Source organism: Nannospalax galili, unplaced genomic scaffold (genome assembly GCF_000622305.1).
Source record: "Nannospalax galili isolate Female #2095 unplaced genomic scaffold, S.galili_v1.0 scaffold1009, whole genome shotgun sequence".
Lineage (NCBI taxonomy): Eukaryota > Metazoa > Chordata > Mammalia > Rodentia > Spalacidae > Nannospalax > Nannospalax galili.
Window position 1 is genome coordinate 300,140 of NW_008360054.1, and position 20,786 is coordinate 320,925.

Sequence of the window (20,786 nt, forward strand, 5' to 3'; positions counted from 1 at the left end):
ACGCAGGAAAAAGCCAGTTCGGCGAACGGGTTGGAGCCTGGGAGGGGGAGGAGTTTAGAATAGGTAGTCGCAACTGATTGGGTAGGGAGAGAGCTCTGTGGTGGTGGGGAGCCTGGGAAGGGGCGAAGTTAGAATAGGCTCAGGTATCGGTTCCGAGACAGAGCTGGAGCTTGACCCGGCCGGGTTGGTTAGGATAGGTAGACGTCTGTCTCTTGATTGGGCAGAGAGAGCGAGTAAGGAGACGGGTGGGCCTGATGGGAGGCGGGGAATTCCTAGAGAGGTTTGTTTTTGTTTTTGTTTTTTGTTTTTTAAATGAGTGAGGCTTTGGAAGAGTGCTCAGGCGATCAGCATTCTTGTGGAACTTGGGTAGTTGGGCAAGAGACTACTTAAGAGCAGAGCCTAAAGGGGATCCAGGATTCAGTCCAGAGCAGTGATTGTCTTTGAGACAGTTCAATGGTTGTGTTGTTTTATTTTGAGGCAGGCTGTCCTGTAGTCCAGGCTGGCCTCAAAACCTCTTACGTAGTTGAAGATAACCAGGAGCTTCTGATCCTCCTGCCTCCACTTGCTAAGTGTTGGGGTGACAGGTGTGCATCACCACAGGTCATTGCGGTGCTGGGACTCTAACCTAGGGCTTCGTGCATGCCAGGTTTGAGACAGCTCAGTGTTAGCATCAGAGATGTGCATATGGGTGGGAGAACTTCGAGGATGGATTCAGTTGGTTTCTAACTGACCAATAGTGACTCTGCCTCTATCTGACCAGGCCCAACTGACTGACAGCAACTGACAGGTCACCAAGCAAGTTGCTGCAAGAGCAAGAGGGAAGGATGAGGCCTGTCCTTTTAAGCACTTTGGGGAGACACCTGTTTGGGCTCAAGAGCAGGCTCAGTGGTTAAAAGCACTGGTTGCTCTTGCAGAGGACCTGGGTTTTGTTCCCAGCACCAACATGGTGACTTGCAACCGTCAGTAACTCCAGTTCCAGGGAATCTGACACCCTTTTCTGACCTCTGCATGCATGGGTGCACTTACATGCAGGCAAAACACTCATACACATAAAACAAAAAGGTTTTAAAAAGACGGTGGAGAGCAACTGAGGAAGACACCAACAATTAACCGCCAGCATCAACATGCACGCAACACAAAGTGCCTGGGGAGATAGATGAAGCAGCAGGGTTTGGACTGGATGAGAGAAGCCGGTTTTCAGTGGGTTGAGATACAGGTTCACACAGGTGGGCTAGATTGAGCTTGTGCTTCGATAGCCAAGTGATAAATGTTCAGGAATCATGCAGGCTGCTTTTAAACACAGTAATATTTAATAATGGGTTGTAGGATCAAATGGATTACATTAACATAAAGCTAACAACCACTCCCAATGCATCATCTGAGTCTTATATATTACTATTATCTGTGCCTTTGAGATTATTTACAGTCATGGGCTACAAAATGCTCCATCAGACCACATGATTCCATCTTTGCAACTGGAGAAATGGCTCAGCAGTTAAGAGCATTGGCTGCTGCTCTTGCAGAGGACCTGGGTTTGGTTTCCAGCACACACATGGCAGCTAACAACCATCCCTAACTCCAGTTCTGGGGGATCCAACGCTGACTTCTGGCCTCTGCAGGCACTGCACGCACAAATATACTTACATAAAGGCAAAACACTCAAAAAATAAAAATAAATGAATTAAAAGAACAGATTCCATCTTTGCCCCAAGGGTCACAGGACCTCATATATCGTGTTTTCCTCTTCTCTTCTCTTGATTGCATTGGTTTCTATTGTTTATGAAAGATTCAACATTCAAGGTGAGATTACACCACCCACCACCACACCAGCTCCTTTTCTTTTAAAAGTGTGCACCACCATACCTGGCTTTTTTTTTTTCTTTTTGAGACAGGGTCTCCTTGTAGCCCCACCTGTCCTGTATGTAGATCAAACTGGCCTTGAACTCACAGAGGTCTGCCTGCCTCTGCCTCCCGAGTGCTGGGATTAAAGGTGTGTCACCACGCCTGGCTAAAATATTGTTTTTATGTTATGTGTTTAGCTTGCATGTATGTAAGTGCACACATCGTGCAATGTCCTTTGAGGTCAGAAGAGAGCATTGGATCCTCTGAAACTGGAGTTAAGGACAGTTGTTAGTCACCATGTGGATGCTGAGGACCAACCATCTCTTCAGCCTCCACACCATCTTGATTGCTTTGAGTGGTCAAGTACAATGACCTTGGCTGACACCATCTCTGTTTGTTCAAGTACATTCTAATTTCCTCCGTTTTCTCAGACAGGGTCTTCCTGTAGCCCTGGCTGGCCCAGATCCATCAGCCAGGATGGCCTCGAATTCACAGAGATCTGCTGGCTTCTGCCTTCCAAGTGTATCCATGCCCATCCAAGTACACTCTATCTTCACAAAACTTATGTGTGTCTATGAGTATATTCTATGTACATATGGGTGTCTGTGGAGGCCAGAAGAGGGCACTGGATCCCATGGGGCTGAAGTTACTGGCAGTTGTGAGCTGTATGACATGGGTGCAGGGAACCATTCAGGTCCTCTGTAAGAGTAGCAAGTACTCTTAACTGCTGAACCATCTCTCCAGTCCTTCAAGAACACTCCATGATGTTCACAGCAATGAGGATGTCTAACAATGCAAGTCTGTGGCATTCAGTGATGCATTAACTGTTATATTGTTTTCTTTTGTCTTCATTTTTGTTTTGAGGCAAGATCTCATGTAGCCCTGGTTGGCCTTGAACTTAACTGTGTAGCAAAGGATGATCTTGAACTCCTGATCCTCCTGTCTCTACCTCTGGAGTGCTGGGATGGCAGGCATGTGCCACTATACCTGCTTCTATATTATGTGTATGGACCACTCATCTCCCACCAGTGCTGCCTTTGGTGGCACTTTGTTAATAATGACATGGGCCTTGGTGGGAATATTTTCACCAGAGAAATTAGCAAACGCTAAAGTCAGGTGCACTGGGGTTATTTGGAGAGCCACTGACTGAACATTTACCCAGCTCCATAGTGGTTGGGAACAGGGAACAGGTGAATAGACTCTTCCAAGAAATATTTCCTGTCCAAAGAAGGTAAGATGGTGACAGCTGGGAGAACATATGGGGAGTGGGTGGGGTACTCTGTTTGCAACTTTTAATTCTGTAGATTTTTTGTTGTTGTTGTTCTTTCATTCTCTTTTCCTTTCCTGCCCTGCCTCATAGAGCCCAGGCTGGCCTCTAACTGAAGATGACCTTGAATTTCTGATTCTCCTGCATCCCCCTCCTGAGTGCTGGGATTACAGGAATGCACCAACATGCTAGATTATGTAGTGTTAGAGGTGGAACCCAGGGCTTCATGCATGCTAGGTGAGTACTCTGCTGAGTGAACCCCACCCCACCCCCACCCACTCCTTTTTCTTGATAGAGTCTTGATAAGTAGCCTAGGCTGGCTTTGAACTCCCAGCAATCCTCCTGCCCAGCCTCCCAAGTACTGAGATTATAGGTTGAGCCACCACACTTTGCAGGACTTCAAAATTGCAAAAATGCTAATAGTGTAATGGGGACTAGAGAGATGGCTCAGTAGTTAAGAGCACTGGCTGTTCTTGTAGAGGACCTGGGTTCAGTTCCTAGCACCCACATGACAGCTAACAACCATTTCTAACTTCAGTCCCAGTGAATTCAACACCCTCTTCTGGCCTCTGAGGGCACTGCATAACACAGGTATGCTAATACCCATGCAGGCATACACATAAAATAAAAAATAAAGCAAAAAATTTAAAAAGAATAGTGTATATATTCTAATAGTATATATTAAAAACACCACTCATAAAACTCTTTACCTCTGAATACTGGGGTTACAGGAGTGTCAGTCAGAGGACAACTTTGTGGAGATGGTTCTACCATGCAGGTTCTGGGGCTTGAACTCAGTTCATCAGGCTTGGTGGCAAGTGCCTTTACTCACTGAGCTATCTCAAAGGCCCAGATTTTGTGTGATATGAAGCTGTTAATACCAACGCTGAAACTTTCTTACATCATCAACAGGGAAACTAATACTCTTAACAGTGTACTCCAAGGCTCTCCCATTAATTTACATTGTACCCATCTTAACCAACTAGCTCTGTGGATAGCACCTCAGATGGCTGACCTTCTAGTCCTTCCAACAAAGCCAGGAGGTGATTAATAATTATTCCCATTACAAAAAATAAAAAAGCCAGGTGTAGTGTCACATAACTTTAACCCCAGCACTTTAGAGGCAAAGGTAGGCAGACCTCTGAGTTTGACACCACCAGTCTGGTCTATATAGCAACTTCCAGGCTAGCCAGAACTACATTGTGAGACTTTGTCTAAAAAACAAGAGGCCTGGAGAGATGGCTCAGCAGTTAAGAGCACTGGCTGCTCTCACAGAGAATCTAGGTTTGGTTCCTAGCACTCAGATGGTGGCTAATAATCATTCCTAACTCCAGTTCCATAGGGTTTGATACCTTCTTCTTGCTTCCCCACATGCATTACATACATACAGGCAAGACCCATAAAAGAAAAAATTGGGTGGGGGAGGCTAGGAGATGACTCAGCAATTAAGAGTGTTTTGTTGCTCCTCTAGGACCTGGGTTTGGTTCTCAGCACCCACATAACAGCTCACAACTCCCTGCACACAAGTGATGTACATACATGTACTCTGTCACATACAAACACTGAAAAAAACAACTCAACAAGTCAGGTCTGGTGTATGCCTTTAATCCCAGCAGTCAGGAGGCATAAGACATCCTGGAGACTCTGGAGTTTTCTCATCTTTCGTTTCTTCAGTTCCAATTCTTTGTCATCTCTGGCTTGTGGCTCTTTCCTGTTGGCAGGGCAACATGTGGATTCTCTGTGTATAGTCAGATCTTTTCATATGATGGACCAGAGCCAAGCTAATTGAGAATCTACTCTGCATGCACCTGAGAGTGGACCTTTTGAAGACAGTCTTGCTACAGTTCTGGCTGGCCTAGAACTTGAGAGATCCTTCTGCCGCTGACTCCTGAATGCTGTCAATTACTAGTTTCTGTAACTACACCTGGATCAGGTAGGCCTTTTTAAAGACAGTCTCATGTAGCTTAGGCTGGTCTTAAAAGCTATGCTGAAACTGACCTTGAACTTCTGATCCTCCTGCTTTCATCTCACCATGCCCATTAAAAAAAAACAAAAAACAAAAAACAAAAAACTGTGTATCTGTGCATCTCACATTGTGGTCAGAGGACAAGTTGTGGAAACTTGTTTTTTCCTTCCACTTTATGGGTCCTGGGGATTGAACTATGGTCATTAGGCTTGGTGGCAAGTGCCTTTAACCCTGAACCATCTCTCCAGTATTTTTTTTTTTTTCCTTAGACCAAGTCTCACTATGCTGAAGCTGGCTTTGAACTCCTGATTCTCCTGTCTTCTAATTGTTGGAAGGAATCACAGGTATACAACACCATGCAGGGCTTGACCCTAAGAGTTTTTTCATTTTAAAATTTTGAAATAGGATCTCACTATGTAGCCCTGGCTGGCCCCAAACTCTCAAGAGATCTGTCTTTGCCTCCTCAGTGCTGGGATTAAATGTGTGTGCCACTATACCTAGGCAAAAGTAACTTTAAATTGTCTTTTGTGTTTGCACACACACCATGAAATGTGATCCAAGGGCAACTTTGGGTGTCAGTTCTCCTATCATGTGTAAATCCTGGGGACTGAGCTCAGGTTATCAGGCTTGGTGACAAGCACTTTTAGCTTCCGAGCCATCTCACTGGCCCAGAAAGTCACTTTGTATATAGGATCTTCTGTATTTGTAATCCATGGGCTTGGGATCGCTTCCAACTACCACCCCAAGATAGTGCTGAGGAGCTGTTGGTCCTTTGTTGCCATGTACCCTGTGAATCTAACCAGACAGTCTATCTATTTGGTGACAATTCAGCCATGATATTTATGTGGGCGAAGGAGGTAAAACCTGCTCCCCACCTGGATCTCCAAGTTCCCCTGAATCCCTTGATGGTTGTGGCATTTCCCTTAGGGGATTCAGATGATTTCTGGACCTCAGTCCCCAGCCCTTCCACACTAACCTGTGGCCAGACACGGGGCTAGGACTGAGGGCATGCAGTTCATACACTGATCCACAAGGCCTCTCTCCAGTGGGCTTGACAAGAGAAAAAATGGCCTCCATGTGCATTCCACAAACCAATTCCCCGGTCCACTTCCCATTGCTATCCCACCCCTACAGCCAACCTCTGTGCTCAGGTCTGTTCAACTGGGGAGGATCTTCAACAGCCACTCCCAAGTCTTCCCTTCAGTTCTCTATGCTGCAATTTCTTCTCCAGACCCAGAACCTCAACTGCTGTGAGTTGAGATGGGTCTCATGTATCCCTGCTAGTCTTAAAAACTTGCTATGTAGTAAACGGTGACCTTGAAGAACTTCTGATCCTCCTGCTTCTACCTTCCTGGTGCTAGGATTACAGGTGCTATGTCCACACAACAGGTGCTATGTCCACACACCCCATCTATGGACTGCTGGGGATGGAACCCTGGGTTTCATTCATTCACTCTACCAACTGAGCTCCATTCCTAGCCCTCCTACCCATCTTTTACTGACTCTTAGGGCCCCATAGCAAAACTTTTTTTTTTTTTTTTTTTTTTTTTGAAGCAGAGTCTTCCTGTAGCTGCAGCTGTCCTGGAACTCACTATGTAGACCAGGCTGGCCTTGAACTCACAGAGATCCGCCTGCCTCTGCCTCCCAAGTGCGCCACCACTAACTTAAGAAAACTCAACTTCAGAAAACAGAACGATTAGATGGAGCAGATTTTGAAGGCCAGGAAGTGTAAGAACCTGACCTTGAGGTCTTTTTTTGAGATAGGTTCTCATGTAGTTGAGGCTGGCCTCAAACTTACTATGTAGTGGAAAATGAGCTTGAAGGCCTGATCCCAAGTGCTCAGATTACAGGCATGCGCCACCAGGCCTGGGTTTTGTGGTGCTGTGGCTCTGTGCATGCTAAAGCAAACACTCTATCAACAGAACAAGAACCCCATCCCACCTGTATCACTCAGTAAAAGAGTTATTTACTTTCCTGTCTCTCCAAGACAAATGGAGTCCTACTCCCTCCTTATGGCTCGTGTACTCATGTTATGATCCAACCTGGGAAAGAGGTGTCTAATCAGGAACTCTGGGGCTTCTCAGGGGAGGAGGAAACTCCAGGGCAGAAGCTGGAGGGCCACAAGGGATACACAGCATACTTGGGCTGTCCACAGGCTCCCTCTCTGCTAGGTCAAGAGACTGAGGAAGGCACCTGACACTTTATTTGGCTGTGGGCTGCTGACAAGTCACACACCATCACCCCTACACCATCATGTCTCAATGATCCCACTTCATTTATTACCAAAATATCACAGAATTCCAGTCATTGGTAACATACAGCTTTTTAACACAAACCTGATAACTGTGGAAGGAACTGAGTATTCGGACAACTGACTTGTTTAGAATCATCAGTCAACGCCCCATACTTCCAAATACGCTTTTGAAGAGCTTTGGAAACTGAATTAAAATGTCTACACAGCTATGAACAATTGTTTAATAAAACGTTTTTTCATGTTTCCATTACATGTAAATATATCAATTTGGCATCTCTATAAAAACTCTGAAAATGGTGCAAAAGTTTCATTCTCTTTGAGAAAGCCATTGACAAAAGTATTCACACGTCACTAAAAGTTTGAAAAATGGTCTTCTTTCAAAGCTTCATTTATCTGAAATCTTCTGGATTATCAAAATCTACGTCTGCTTTTTCCTCCTAAAACACTGAAGAACATTTATTCACAAGGATTTGAAGGAAAAATAATAATAAAGGCAATGGGGAGATGGGAAATGGATGAGGGCTTTTGTCCCCCGCTGTCTCTCTTTGAAAATCACTTTGAAAAGGCTAATTACATAAGCATCCTCCAAAGAACACAATGGGATTCACTTTATTGTTGACTTTTGGACAGCAGTGTCAGACTTTATTGAAAACAAACCCACGTAAAAACAAAGTTAAAATGAAAAAAAAAAAAAAGGTTCCCGAAAAATAAATTATTTCATATAAAACAAATTGGTAACTGAGAACACACTAATATACAAAAATGTCTACCCATCTAGTGTACAACATGGGAATCAGATGGTAGAAGCTTCCCCCCAAGCAAGCCAGTGTGAAGGAAAAACGGCATTTGGGAAGAGTGGGGGGCCCCCACCAACCGACAAGCCTTCTCTTCAGGGGGAGGGACCAAACACGTAGTATTCTCAAAGTCTCCATTGGCCTAATGTAGATACTTGGCAGTTGGTGACTTACAAGAAATAAGTATTTTTTTATGACCAAGAGAGAGAGAGAAAAAAAAACATATCTGTGAAGGGTTGTGGGAAAACATAATACAATCATTATTAAAAGTCCAAGTTGTGTGAATCCCTGTCTAGGATTAAGAGCCATGCTCTACTGCTCACCAAAGACTGTACCCCTCAATAATAAGCATTTGTGACTTTGGGGTGGTCTAGGGAAGTTTGGAGACAGAATTTCCAACCCCTCACATATGACAAACCCCAGGTATCCTTCCTCAGGAGCAGGTCCCATCAGGCGAGGCAGATCCTGGGAAGATGGGAAGGAACAGGGAGAGGTGTTGCGAGGAAGAGTCTGAGGCCCCTGTCAGCTTATTCTTAGTTCTTTTCTGACCCAAGGGATCCCACCTGCCAGCTGGGGGACTCCAATCTTGCCTCCTTACAGCCAGGAGGTTCAGTCCCCGGCTGAGTGGAGGGTTCCTGAACTACTGCCAAGAGCAGACTCTCAGAAGGTTAAGGCAGCTGCCCTTGGCAAGGAGAACTCAACTGCCAGGGGGCAAAACCCACCCAGTACAGTGGCATTGGGTTCCTGGGAAGGCTAGTTCTCAGATAGTAAAGCAAAATGGTGGCTGAGGAGGGCATCAAAGTACAGGGAGGAGGGGATACAGTCACAGTACTGCAATGAGGCACAGCCAGCATTTGTTGGCACATTACCTGGAAAAACTTCAATAGGGGCAGAGAGGCTCGCAGAGAAAAAATGGGTAACTCAACTAGAATTAGGCTGGAGAATGTGGAGGTGGTTCAACATGGAACCACCAGCAGGGGAAGCCACACAGGTCAAGAGAACTCAAAGCCTCTTTGGTATTTGCAGAACCAAATTTCTAATGAATGAGCATTATCTACTCTGGATTCTCTTTTGTTTCCTTCATCAAATTCCCAAACAAAAGGAATGCACTTATCTTGCCAATAAAAACAGAATGAAATTATGGGGGAAATTTTTTAAGGAATAGTTTCTCTTGGTTTGTAACCCCCTCCCCCTGCCCGTGCTGAGATGGAACCCAGGGCCTCTCTCATGCTTGGCAAGTACTTTAGCCACTGAGCTACATACACCCCAGGCCTTGGGTTCTGGGATGGTCCCCTTTCAAGCAGGCCTCTGTAAGTCATCATGAACCCTTAATGGGATGAAAATCACTTTCTAGAATGCCATTTTTCAAAGCTGAACCCTTCTAGACACTGGCAAATGAAAGTCCCCCTCCCCCAGCTCCCCAGAAATACACTGGGATTTTTTTTTTTTTTTTTTTTTCCTAGAAGGCTGTTCAGACAGCAGAAAGCACATGAAATGAGAATTTCTTAACAGATAAACCTGAGGTAGCCTCCAGAGACCGGTAAGACCCACCCCTGCCCTGCCCCCCCACTCCCACACTTCCCATCAGAAAGATTACTATGGAGCAAGGTGGGGATAATAGCCGAGATGCTGGCTGTGAGCACCTGGTGCTTTTATAACAGAGTCCCCCTCTGGGCACAGGACACTAGCTAAGTCTGCAGGAGAGAGGGGAAATCAGGATCAGAAATCCCACCTTTTACTCAGAAGAATGCTGGCTTGAGGACCCAGAAATGCCTACTTTCCCAGAACATTCTGGTCCCACAGGAAGAATCTGCAGCAACAGGGCAGGGCATGTCCTCTGTCCCCCTTTCAGTCCGATCCGGGCAAATGGGCCTTTAGTTGTGGGTTTCAAGAAGAGGCGCCGTGGGCTGGCTCAGTGAAGACTTGAGACTTTTGGGGAGAAGTGAGGTCCTGAGCAGCACTTTGGCTCCCTTTGGGCAACACAAAGCCCCAGGTACACGAGGCAACCTCTTCAATGTGTGGCAAACACTACAAAAAGCCCCTCCAGAAAGGCCAGGGAAAAGGGGACAGGAGAGGGGATAGGCAGCCTCAAATTGTCCAAGGAAGGGCTTGTTGACACACTGACCTGCTTTGGAGATGGCTGTGCTTGTTGCTCAGTTTTCCACTTAAACAAAATAAATAGCTAAATAAATAAATAAATAAATATATAAATAAGTAGATAAATAATGCAGTCATACCATGATATCCAGGAACTAAAAACTAGCCTGTCATTACACATTTCAGTCTCATGTCAGAGTTAAGAGTTGTCAGTAGCTGATTCTCACATCCTGGTTTTTCATCACCTCACTACACTATTTATAAAATCGGATCACCGTTCTGAAGGGTTGCAGGTCCTGGCCTCGTCTCCTCTGAGGGCCTTCCCTCTGACCCTTCCTACCGGCTCCCGAGTTACGAACCACTCATCCACAGCTGGCCTTCTACACCATGGATCCAGAAATGCTTTAGAAACTTTGAGGCAAGTGTTTACTTAAGGTCTTACAGACTCCTCCCTGAACGCTGGGCTGTCTGTGCCTTCCCTAGCCAAAAAGAAAGAAAAGGTAAAACAAAAAACAAAACAAAACTCGAGCAAAACAAAATCAAATTTAATGGTCTTAATGCAAAAGTAAAAACAAACAAAAAACACAAAAAAGCAAAAGAAAATTAACAGAACAACCCAAACGTCAAGGCAGTTATGAAGAGAACTTTGAGGGTTAATCTTTTAAACTACAAATCAAAGGTTTGTGTTAATAGATAACTGGCAAGAAGTACTTTTCTGCTGAGTGTCCATATGAGAGCAGAACTCCACAACGAAAATCTGACTACGATAGGAAAAAGTCTAGCACTGACGAGGAGGGATGCGAGAAATACAATGCTCAAATGTTTATGTGTCATTGAAAAATAGAGCTATCGTTAGGCATTCAAGCTAGGTAAATGCTCTTGGAAACTCGCAAGGTCATTGTGAACAACAGTATCCAATGTATGGGGCACTGTGCATGCAATGTGTGGACAGACACTCGGGATGTCAGAGGAGTGACACATCTTCAGGCGTGCCTGGAGCTCAGGTCTGACTCTGGAATATACTGGAGCTGCCCTGAAACTCTTTGGTCCGTTCCCATTGGTGCCTGGGTTTAGAAAGCACCTCCGTGTCCTCTGGAGGGCCTGACCCGGCCTGGCGTGGGGACTCCTCCCCCTGGTGGTGGCCCATGGAAATGAGCCCCACCGCCACTCCCATGACCACAGAGTGGGCAAAAGGTGGCAGTGGGACCCGCTTGGGGAAAGCAAATTTCCTGACAACCAAAGCAGAAATTGCTTAAAATGGTGAAGCGGTTGAGAAAACGCACACTCAGCACCTGTCTAACATTTTAGGTTAAAAACTAAAACTAAAAGTTTCTTGTTTTAAATCCAGTTTGTGGAGACATCAAATGAAATGGATGTTAGACAGTCTTTCTTAGAAGTTAAAGCATGCTTCAGTTCCACCACCATCCAGAGGGACTGGTTAGTCAATGCAGTCTACTTAGGTTTTGGATTAATATATATCTTAAAGGAAATAACTTAAGAAACTTAAAATTGGTCTAACATTTGTGGGATTTCAAACATTTGAACATGTCGGTTGCATCCCAGAGTATAAAAACCTTTTGCACTTCTCATTTAGACTAAGACAAACACGTGTGAAAATTGGCGCAAAATGAGTTGTACACTAACAAAAAAGTTTCAACTTCTTCACTCTTAATTATCTATTCCGTACAAAAAAAAAAAAAAAAAAAAAAAAAAAGAAGGGGCGGGTTATTTGGGGAACTTTTTGGTTTTAAAGAAAACTTGTAAGTTTTTTCCCCCAGGGGCGTAGCCCTAGAGACTTCCTATGAAAAAAAAAAAAAGCATGAGCGAGTTATTTGTGGGACTTGTTGGTTTTGAAGGAAACCTGTAAGATTTTGTCCCCCAGGCGGTAGCCATTCAGACTTGCTATGGCCATTGCAGCTTCTTCATAGTTTGTCATGGTCACAAAACCAAACCCTTTGCACTTGTTGGTGTTGAAATCTCGAATCACTTTCACATTGGTGACTGCGCCAAAGGGGCCAAACATCTGCCAGAGGATCCCCTCATCGGCGTCTTGCCCAAGGTTGTAGATGAAGATGCACCAGCCCGAGGAAGCATTGCCGGGGACATTGACACCAGAAATCCCACTCATGTGATCTACACCCATAGGGGAGAACCTAGCAAACAGAGAGCACACGTTCAGGTCAAGATCACTCAGGTGAGCAGCTGCACAGCAAGGGTAGTGGGTAGCAGGGACAGGGGGTGGCTCTGGTACAGCGACATGAGGACACTGTGCCTTACTGTTCTACACAGCCTGTTTTCTCTAAGCTAGAGTCACTCAAGGCTAGGGCAATCACATGGTTATACCAAAATGACTTTTTTTTTTAATTTTTAAAAAGCACAGATTAACTGCATAAAATAGTATTCATGGTGACATTTTCATGCACATAATGTACTGATCATATTCACCATAATTACCCTCTTGTCCCACCTTTCCCCACACCCTCTCTACTTGCCAAATAATTCCTTCTACTTTTATGTACTCAAAAAGTAAAAGAAAAGTGATTCTGCATGAGAGAAGATATATACTATCTTTTCTGACTCAAAGATGACTTGAAAAAAACCCAACGTGGCAGCGGGCATGGTAGTTCCCTGCTCTGTAGGGAACTGACTCTAAGGTGTCCAGCTGGTGCCACCTGGCAGTACTGCCTCTACTTCTGTATGTGAGTGTGCATGGGGTCTGTAATTGTTTCAGTGGCTTCCCAAATTTTTATTGTTGGTGGTGCTGAGGATGGAACTGAGGGCCTAGCACCAAGCAACAAACATCCATCTGGCATTCCCCATTTGAAATGCAGGGAGCTTTGGCCACATCCTCCCCTGCAGGTGAAAGCACTCTGCAGGGCTTGCCATTGTCAGTTTCCCTGGGGGAAACTCTTTGTGGATGAGAGAGAGAGAGAGCGAGAGAGAGAGAGAGAGAGAACACATAAAATAAAAATAATAAAATATTAAAAAAAATAAATATTGGAACCTTTAAACATATACATATGCAGCACACAGGTGGGGAGAGGGAAAGGAGGAGAGAGAGAGAGAGAGAGAGAGAGAGAGAGAGAGAGAGAGAGAGAGAGAGTGTGCAGGGAATGGAAAGAGTACTTTCCCCACATTTAGACCCTCATCATGATACCCCTCCCCAAGAGGTCACAGCCCAGTGTTCTTTGGTTGTACTCAACCCCACACAGGGCTACCATAGGGCACATTAAGAATTCCTTCCCGAGCTCTGGGTTGGCTCAAACCACCCTACAAGGGCCAAGGCCAAGCCAATGAGGTCTGTGAACTCAGGAGACTGGCACATGACTGGAGGGACACCAGCAGCTTGACCAATATAGGGAATGTTTTCTACTGTGACATCCATTTACCCATTCACCTCTCTTCCTCTGCACCGACCCTTTATTTTTCAGGCAACAGGGGCCTTACTCTGTAGCCCAGGCTGGCCTAAAACCCATGATCCTCCTGCCTTAGCCTAAGGGCTAGAATAAGAAGCATGTGCCATCATGGCTGGCCACAGTGAACGGTTCTTTACCTAAGATATCAACTTTGAAACATGGATATAGTACTAAAAATTAAGATGATAAAGCCGTTAGTGAAGCTTTGCTGCCCTCTAGGTGTTCTGTGATAGTGTTAGGGCATATTTAAGAACATTTGAGGGAGTTACAGACAGCATGAGTGGAGCCACAGAGTACAACAGAAAAAGCATCACCTGCTCCAAAAGGATACTGGGCTTAGGGCTGTGGGACCCCAAGGCTACTTTATTTTTAATGTGGTGAGGAGGACCCAAGATACAGTATTGGTCATATTTTTTAAAAATTATTTTAATTTTATGTGTATGAGTACCTGCATCCATGTGAGTGCACCTCTGTCATACAATGCCTCAGAGGTCAGAAGAGGGCATTAGAACTGGAGTTAAAGGTGGTTCTTAGCTTCCATGTGGATGCTGGGAATCGAACCTGGGTCTTCTGCAAGAGCAGTCAGTGCTTTTAACTGCCAAGCCATCTCTCCAGTCCCTGGTCATGGTCTTTTTTTTAAAAAAAAAAATTTATGGTGTATGAGTGTATTGCCTGCATGTATATGAGTGCACCCGTGTCGTGCAATGCTGGGCGTCGGATTCCTGTGGAACTAGAGTTAAGGATGGCTCATAGCCACTATGTGGGTGCTGAGAATTTCAAGAGCAGTCAGTGCTCTTAACCACTGAGCTCTCTCTCCAGCCCCAGGTCATGGTTTTTAAAGCTGCAAAAACCAACTTTAACAGCCAGCAGTAGGATGTAAGGTTGGTTAAAAGAGTCAGATGGGGGGCTGGAGAGATGGCTCAGCAGTTAAGAGCACTGACTGCTCTTGCAGAGGACCCAGGTTTGATTCCCAGCAGCCACATGTCAGCTACAAACTGTCCTTAACTCCAGTTCCAGGGGAATCAAAGCTCTCTTCTGACCTTCGTGGCATTCATGACACGCTTGCGCTCACATACATGCAGGCAATACACTCATACATATAAAATGAAAATAATAAAAAGATGGTCCTCTGTGGTTGAGAGGCAGTCCAGGACAGGAAGATTATACAGTACTGTTCACATGGGTGGAGAGATGGTGCTTAGGGGGTCTGTGAGACACTAGGCTGAGCTGCTTTTCAATGAGAATCAGATAGAGGCGCTGACTCTGTGAACTCAATCACTCAGGTTTTCACACAGCCTTTGGCAGTCGGCTTATTCTATCTACAGGCTCTGCATCTGAATTTAATTTTTTAGACAGGGTCTAACATAGCCCTGGCTGGCCTCTGATTCTCTATGTAGTCAAGGACGACCTTGAACTCCCGATCTTCCTGCCTCTATCTTCTAAGTGCTGGGATGACAGGTGTATAACCACCACACCTAGTTTATGTAGTGCTGGGAATGAACACAGGGTTTTGTGCACACTGGGCAAGCATTCTACCAGCTGAGCCATATCCTCAGCCCTTGCACCTATAATTCAACTGACTTTGGATCAAGGAAGGTATCTGCAAAAACAAAACAAAACAATCCTCCAAAACCTTCCATGTTTCCCAACTGTATTTAGACTATTCCCTAAATAATACAGTGTAACATGTTTTCATGGCATTTATAGGGTGATGGGTGTTAAGTCATCTGGAGACATGCTGAAGCTTACAGGGAGGATGTGGAGGGTATGAATGCTAATGCCATACTATTTTACATACTGGACCTAAGCATCAGAGAATCTGAGATTTGAGACAGGAGTATGAGGTGTCCTAGAACCAACACTCCATGGGCAGCAAGGGAGAACTGTATAGTGAAAATACCTGGGGTACTATTTTATTGTCTTAAAAACAAAACCCTGAAAGCAAAGAGTCACTATATAGCCTGGAAAGCCCCAGCTTCTCCAGTGCTGGCATTATAGACATCTATCTCCAGCACAGCATGCCTCTCTCATTCATACGAACTGTTCTTGTTGGCTGGACCTCCTGAAGCTGAGAGCTGATTTCACTGACTAACTACAAATATTAACACTCCTCCCTCTACCACCCCAACTCATTCTCAGAAAAGGAAAGAATCCTGCCCTAACTCAAGGGGTTTTTCTGAAGGTGACAGGACTTGACTGGCAACTCTGTTCTTTTGGGTCTCTCTTCCTCTTCTTATTTCTGCCACCTTCTGGAATTCCCTACCCACTCTTTACTACCTTCTCTTGCTGCTATTTCCCTCTGGCCACTATCTCATTATTCTACTGGTTTCCTCTAGCAACCCCCTAGTCTCTTACTGAGTAGCTGCGCACATGCTACAGTCTGCCCACCCACACAGGCGTGCTCTTCTATCTTCAAACTCTTGAAGTTGCCTGATTCTATCCACATGCCTCCTGAGCCTCTGACTTGCAACAGGAGGCCAAAGGCCAGCTTCAAAACCAGAGCTGGCCTGAGAATTCTTCATGGCTACACTGCAAAAATAACCTCTTTCAAGAAAGCCTGTATTGGAAGGAACAGCCACACTGCCTAAAACAAAGATGAGAAATCTAAAAAAAATCCAAGAAAACATCTTTGTCCACTCAAGGCAAGCTCTTGCCACTTCTTGGTGTTCTGATAAAAACAAAAGAAAACAGCACCTACGTTGGGATTTCTGTTGCTCCTAAGGCAGTAATACCCCTGGATCCTGGCTTCTAAGTTGGTGGTTCTAATTGTCCCTGTTTTACTTGAGCTTGACAACTGAGACCATTTTTAGTACAGAGTCTACGGAATGTAGGAAAGCCGCTCCTCTTTGGGTCAGAGCCTTTAAAGCAGCAGGCGTGTAACACTCAGCTCTAAAAATGACTAAGGAGCTGGGGATATGGCTTGGTAGAGTTCTTGCCCAGAAATACATGATGCCCTGGGTTGGTTCCATCCCCAGTACAGCATAAACTGAATATGGCAGTGAACCAAGCCTGGAATTTAGCATTTGGGAGGTGAAGGCAGGAGGATCAGAAGTTTAAGGTCATCCTCATCCCTCATCTACAAAGGAGACTCTATCCCAAAGGAAAAGAAAAAAGAAAAACAAAAGACAAGGAAGTTGTGTAAACTTGCCTTAGGATCACTAATGTCTGAAACCTGTTTATAAATAGATCTTACCTAAGCACAAAATTAATTGGCATCTTATCCACACAAATGCAAAGATTTTATTTATTTATTTATTTTTTTTTGAGGTGGTACTAAGGATTGAACCTAGGGCTATATGCTTCCCACTGAGTTATATATCCCCAGACCACAAAAGATCTTTTAAGCTCAGGGCTCTATTCCCAAATTATTGGTCAGCAGCTAGTGGGAGCTGGTGTTACCTTTTCAACTCTGATGAAAGACAACGCCCCACTGGGTGTGTGGTTGGGCCCCTGCAGTCATGGGTTCTGTATCTGTGGATGTGACCCACAACAGGTTGAATGGATCTGGAGAAAAAAGCACCTGTACTGTCTGTGTACAGACTGTCCCTTGTCATCATTCCCTAGACAACAGAGCAACCATTTACACAGAACTAGACTGAATTAGATATTAGGAGTCATCCAGAGGTGACTTAACAGTCTACAAGAGATGGTATGTGTAGGTCATGTGAAAACAGTCTATATTGTGTTATAGAAAAAAGCTGAGCAACATTCTATGTGGTTTCTGTGAGGGTCCTTGAGCCCACCCCTCACAGATACTGAGGGACTACTTCAATATAATCTTTTTTTTCTTTTAGAAAGGATTTTGCTTTGTAGCCCAGGTTAGGCTTCAACTCTTGATCCTCCTGTCTCTGCTTCCCCAGGGCTAGAATTATAGGCATGAGCTATCCTGCCCAATTTCACAGACACATTTCTGGTGGAGATTAGGATAAAGCCGGAAGCTAGTTTTCTAGGACCAGCCTGTTGCATCCCCTATGTTTTCTCATCTTTGCAGTCTCCCTCCTGACACACAGGGCCATGTGCAGTTTGAAGGAATGTGGCAGGCCAAAAATAGCCCACATGACACCAACCTTTGGACCCACCTGAATCTCTGTGCCTGGTGGTGCACTGGGCCTCCGAACCGCCTTGCTGGCGAGTGGTACAGCTGCGAGAGGAGCGCCATGTTTTTGTTCTGGTTGGGATTGGCTGCAAACTTCACTGTGATGGGCTCTGAAGAACCTGGGGGTTTATGACCATTGAAACTGGTAATTGCCTCTTCTGCTTCCGACCGTTTGTCAAACCGGATAAACGCAACCCCTCTGGACAAACCTTTTTAACAAACCAACAAAAATGGAGTTAGGGGAAAACATCAGGACAGTAAAACAAAATAGAAAATGAAACTGAAAAGCAAAAGTCAAGTCAGTTGGCTGTGTTCAAACTGAGCACCTGGTTAATGAAATAAACTAAAATCAAACCTAAACATGAAAATGAATGGATTAAAGAAAACAACGACTAACGAAAATTAAGTTTTTCAACTCTTGAGCTGCAACAAGGACTCCACAGCCAAAGACATCAAATACATATCTTGAACCTATCTTTTTAGATTTTTAAAGATTTTCAAAAATTTTTATTTGTTGGGTATGAGTGTTTTGCCTGCATGTATGTAAATATACTATATGCATGCAATGCCCATGGAGGCCAGAAGAGGCTGTTGGAGCCTCTGGAACTGGAGTTATGGATGGGTGTTAGCTGCCGTGTGGGTGCGGGGAACTGAATCCCTGTCCTCTGCAAGAGCAGCCAGTGCTCTGAACTACTGAGCCATCTCTCCAGTCCCTGAACCTATCTTTTTAAAAAAAAGCAACAGCAGGCAAGATCATGTCCTCTGCTACTACTTGGTTGCTGAGTACCCAGCACCTCATGGGTGATGGAACATACATGGAGCCCAGGGCAGGGCTGATTCAGAATACCTCCCGGGGCTCTGGACCTTTATTTCTCCTGTGGCCTCTGTAAGGAGTGATGGTGGGGTACAGAGTAGTGGGATGGGTCTCTATGCTAGGCCTTCCTGGCTTGCCTAAAGCGTATTAGTAGTTGGTCAGTGTTTATGACATCCTACACCTCTCAATTACCCCAGAAGAATGTGGTATCCTAGCGCTAGCTCTTCTCCCACCTCTTTCCTGCCCTATCTCTTCAGTTATCAAAACTCCCCTGTGAGGTCTTGAAACCTCCTATGTCCACAATTGATTTCAGAAACAATGAGTCCACTCATTCCCTTCACAAAAAAACCACTCAGGCACAGATAACAGAAAAGAACCATGCACAGACATTCTAAGAGTGTCAGAAGCCCATGCTGGGGACCCCTCTGCACCAGGTCAGGTTCCTGCATGAGAGGAGCCAAGGCCTCACTGGCATAGCCTATCTGAAGGCACACCCTGTTTTCCCACTGGGTTCCATCACCAGCCAGCACTGCAACCAACAAAAACCACATACCCATCTACATATTTAAAACTCGCCAGACTAGAGGCGCCCAATGGCTTAGTAAAGCCAGACCTAGCAACACACCATGTGCTAGGAAGAGTCTAGCACCTGAGCTCATGTATAAATCTCAAGTCTGAAGGATCACCTGAAGATCTACCCTTAGCAGATGTTGTTTGTGCTTACTCTTAGGTATGACTGGCAGCTTGGTTGGCCTTGGAAAGCTATACACCACCGATCTAACTTTAGGCCAGTATGACTCAGAGCTGTGGCTGGCTGGCTCTCACACACAGGGTTACCTTCAGGGAGACTGTCTATTTCTGAGACCTGTGAGCAAGAAGAGTTTGGAAAGTCTGGGGTCCAAGCGAAGTTCCTTTGATTTTTTGCAATGGCTTTTAAATGAAAACTACCTGACAGAAAAAGAAAACCTGGGAGAGAAAATGGGAATGATGTCTCATGTAGGGGGGCAGAAATTCATTATCTGATGAATTCTTACTTCTAAAGATGGTTTTGTGTTTTTGGTTTTATTTCTCAGGACTAACAGCAGAGACCAAGAAATGGCACAATTTCTAGATAAGTGAACTAATCAAATTTATAAACACAGGTAAGAAAGTTCTATTTGCTACAGATGTGAAGCCACACATCTTTTTTTTTTTGTCTTTTTGAGACAGGGTCTCCCTATAGCCCCAGCTGTCCTAGAACTCACTATATAGACCAGGCTGGCCTCGAAGTCACAAAGATCCGCCTGCCTCTGCCTCCCAAGTGATGGGACTAAAGGTGTGGAGATCACCATGCCCGGCGATTGATTTTTTTTTTTTTTCCTGAGACAGGGTTTCATTATGTAACCCTGGTTTAGCCCAGAACTCAAGAGTCCGCCTGCCTCTGCTTCCCTTGAATGCTAGGATTAAGGCCTGCAACGTCACACTGGACTTTTAAAAAAAGTTTAATATTTACCTTGGGTGTGTGTTATACCAAGTGCATGTCTAGGTCAGAGGGCAACTTGCAGTTCTTTCTGTCTACCATGTGGGTTCTAGGGATCAAACTCAGATCGTCAGGCTTGGTGGCAAGCACCTTTACCCACTGAACCATCTTGCCAGCCCCAAATGCTACTCTGTTCTACCATGAGCCAAGGCACCTGGGATCCCAGTAATGGTAGACAGACACTCTACCATTGTCCCAGGTCCCTCACCCTTGGTTTAAGTTTAAGGGCAGTGTCATCTGAAGAAAAACTCAATTCAAGTCCCCCTCCTTGGGAACTTTGGACTTCGTAAGATCCCAGCAACGTGTCTCTGGCAGAGGAAGCCTTGGGCAAGGACCTAAGTACTTTCCTACATGTCCTCATCCCACAGGAGAGGCAAGGAAGGAGAGGGGCTCCTGGAATAGCCTCCTTACTTAGATGTGGTGTCCAGTCTCCTTTGTGAAAGTGGTCAAGAACGGCAGTGGAGGGTCGAGAGGAAGAGTGAAGGTCCCATGGAATCAATCCAAGTTTGTGGTCAATTGCACGAAGGGGTTGATGCTGCTGAGGTGTCCCCAAAACCCTGGTACAAGGGAAGGAGACTAAGTCCCCAGCAAACAGAGGAGGGGCTGCCTACAGAAATGACACCTTCCACACTGTGGGGCCAAGTATGTCAAAGAAGCTGAGGGGAGTTCCCAGGAAAAAGGTATGCTCTTAGGAATGGGGGTTCCACTTGAGAGGTCCCCA

At 45.1% G+C, this 20,786-nt stretch overlaps 1 protein-coding gene across 2 annotated transcripts in view; it reads right to left on the bottom strand.

The window, feature by feature from the left end:
• Nucleotides 1-12,030: 12,030 nt before the first annotated feature.
• Elavl1 (ELAV like RNA binding protein 1) overlaps nt 12,031-20,786 on the bottom strand; it is a 39,432-nt gene continuing 30,676 nt past the window's right edge. The window contains exons 5-6 of one of the 2 annotated variants that reach the window (XM_029559170.1): nt 17,704-17,941; nt 12,031-12,373 (exon numbers count right to left, since the gene is read on the bottom strand). In XM_029559170.1, coding sequence (XP_029415030.1) covers nt 12,049-12,373; nt 17,704-17,941 — 563 coding nt within the window. In that variant the 3' untranslated portion in view covers nt 12,031-12,048. The remainder of the gene's footprint in view (nt 12,374-17,703; nt 17,942-20,786) is intronic. The other variant, XM_008824144.3, reaches the window with a different exon arrangement.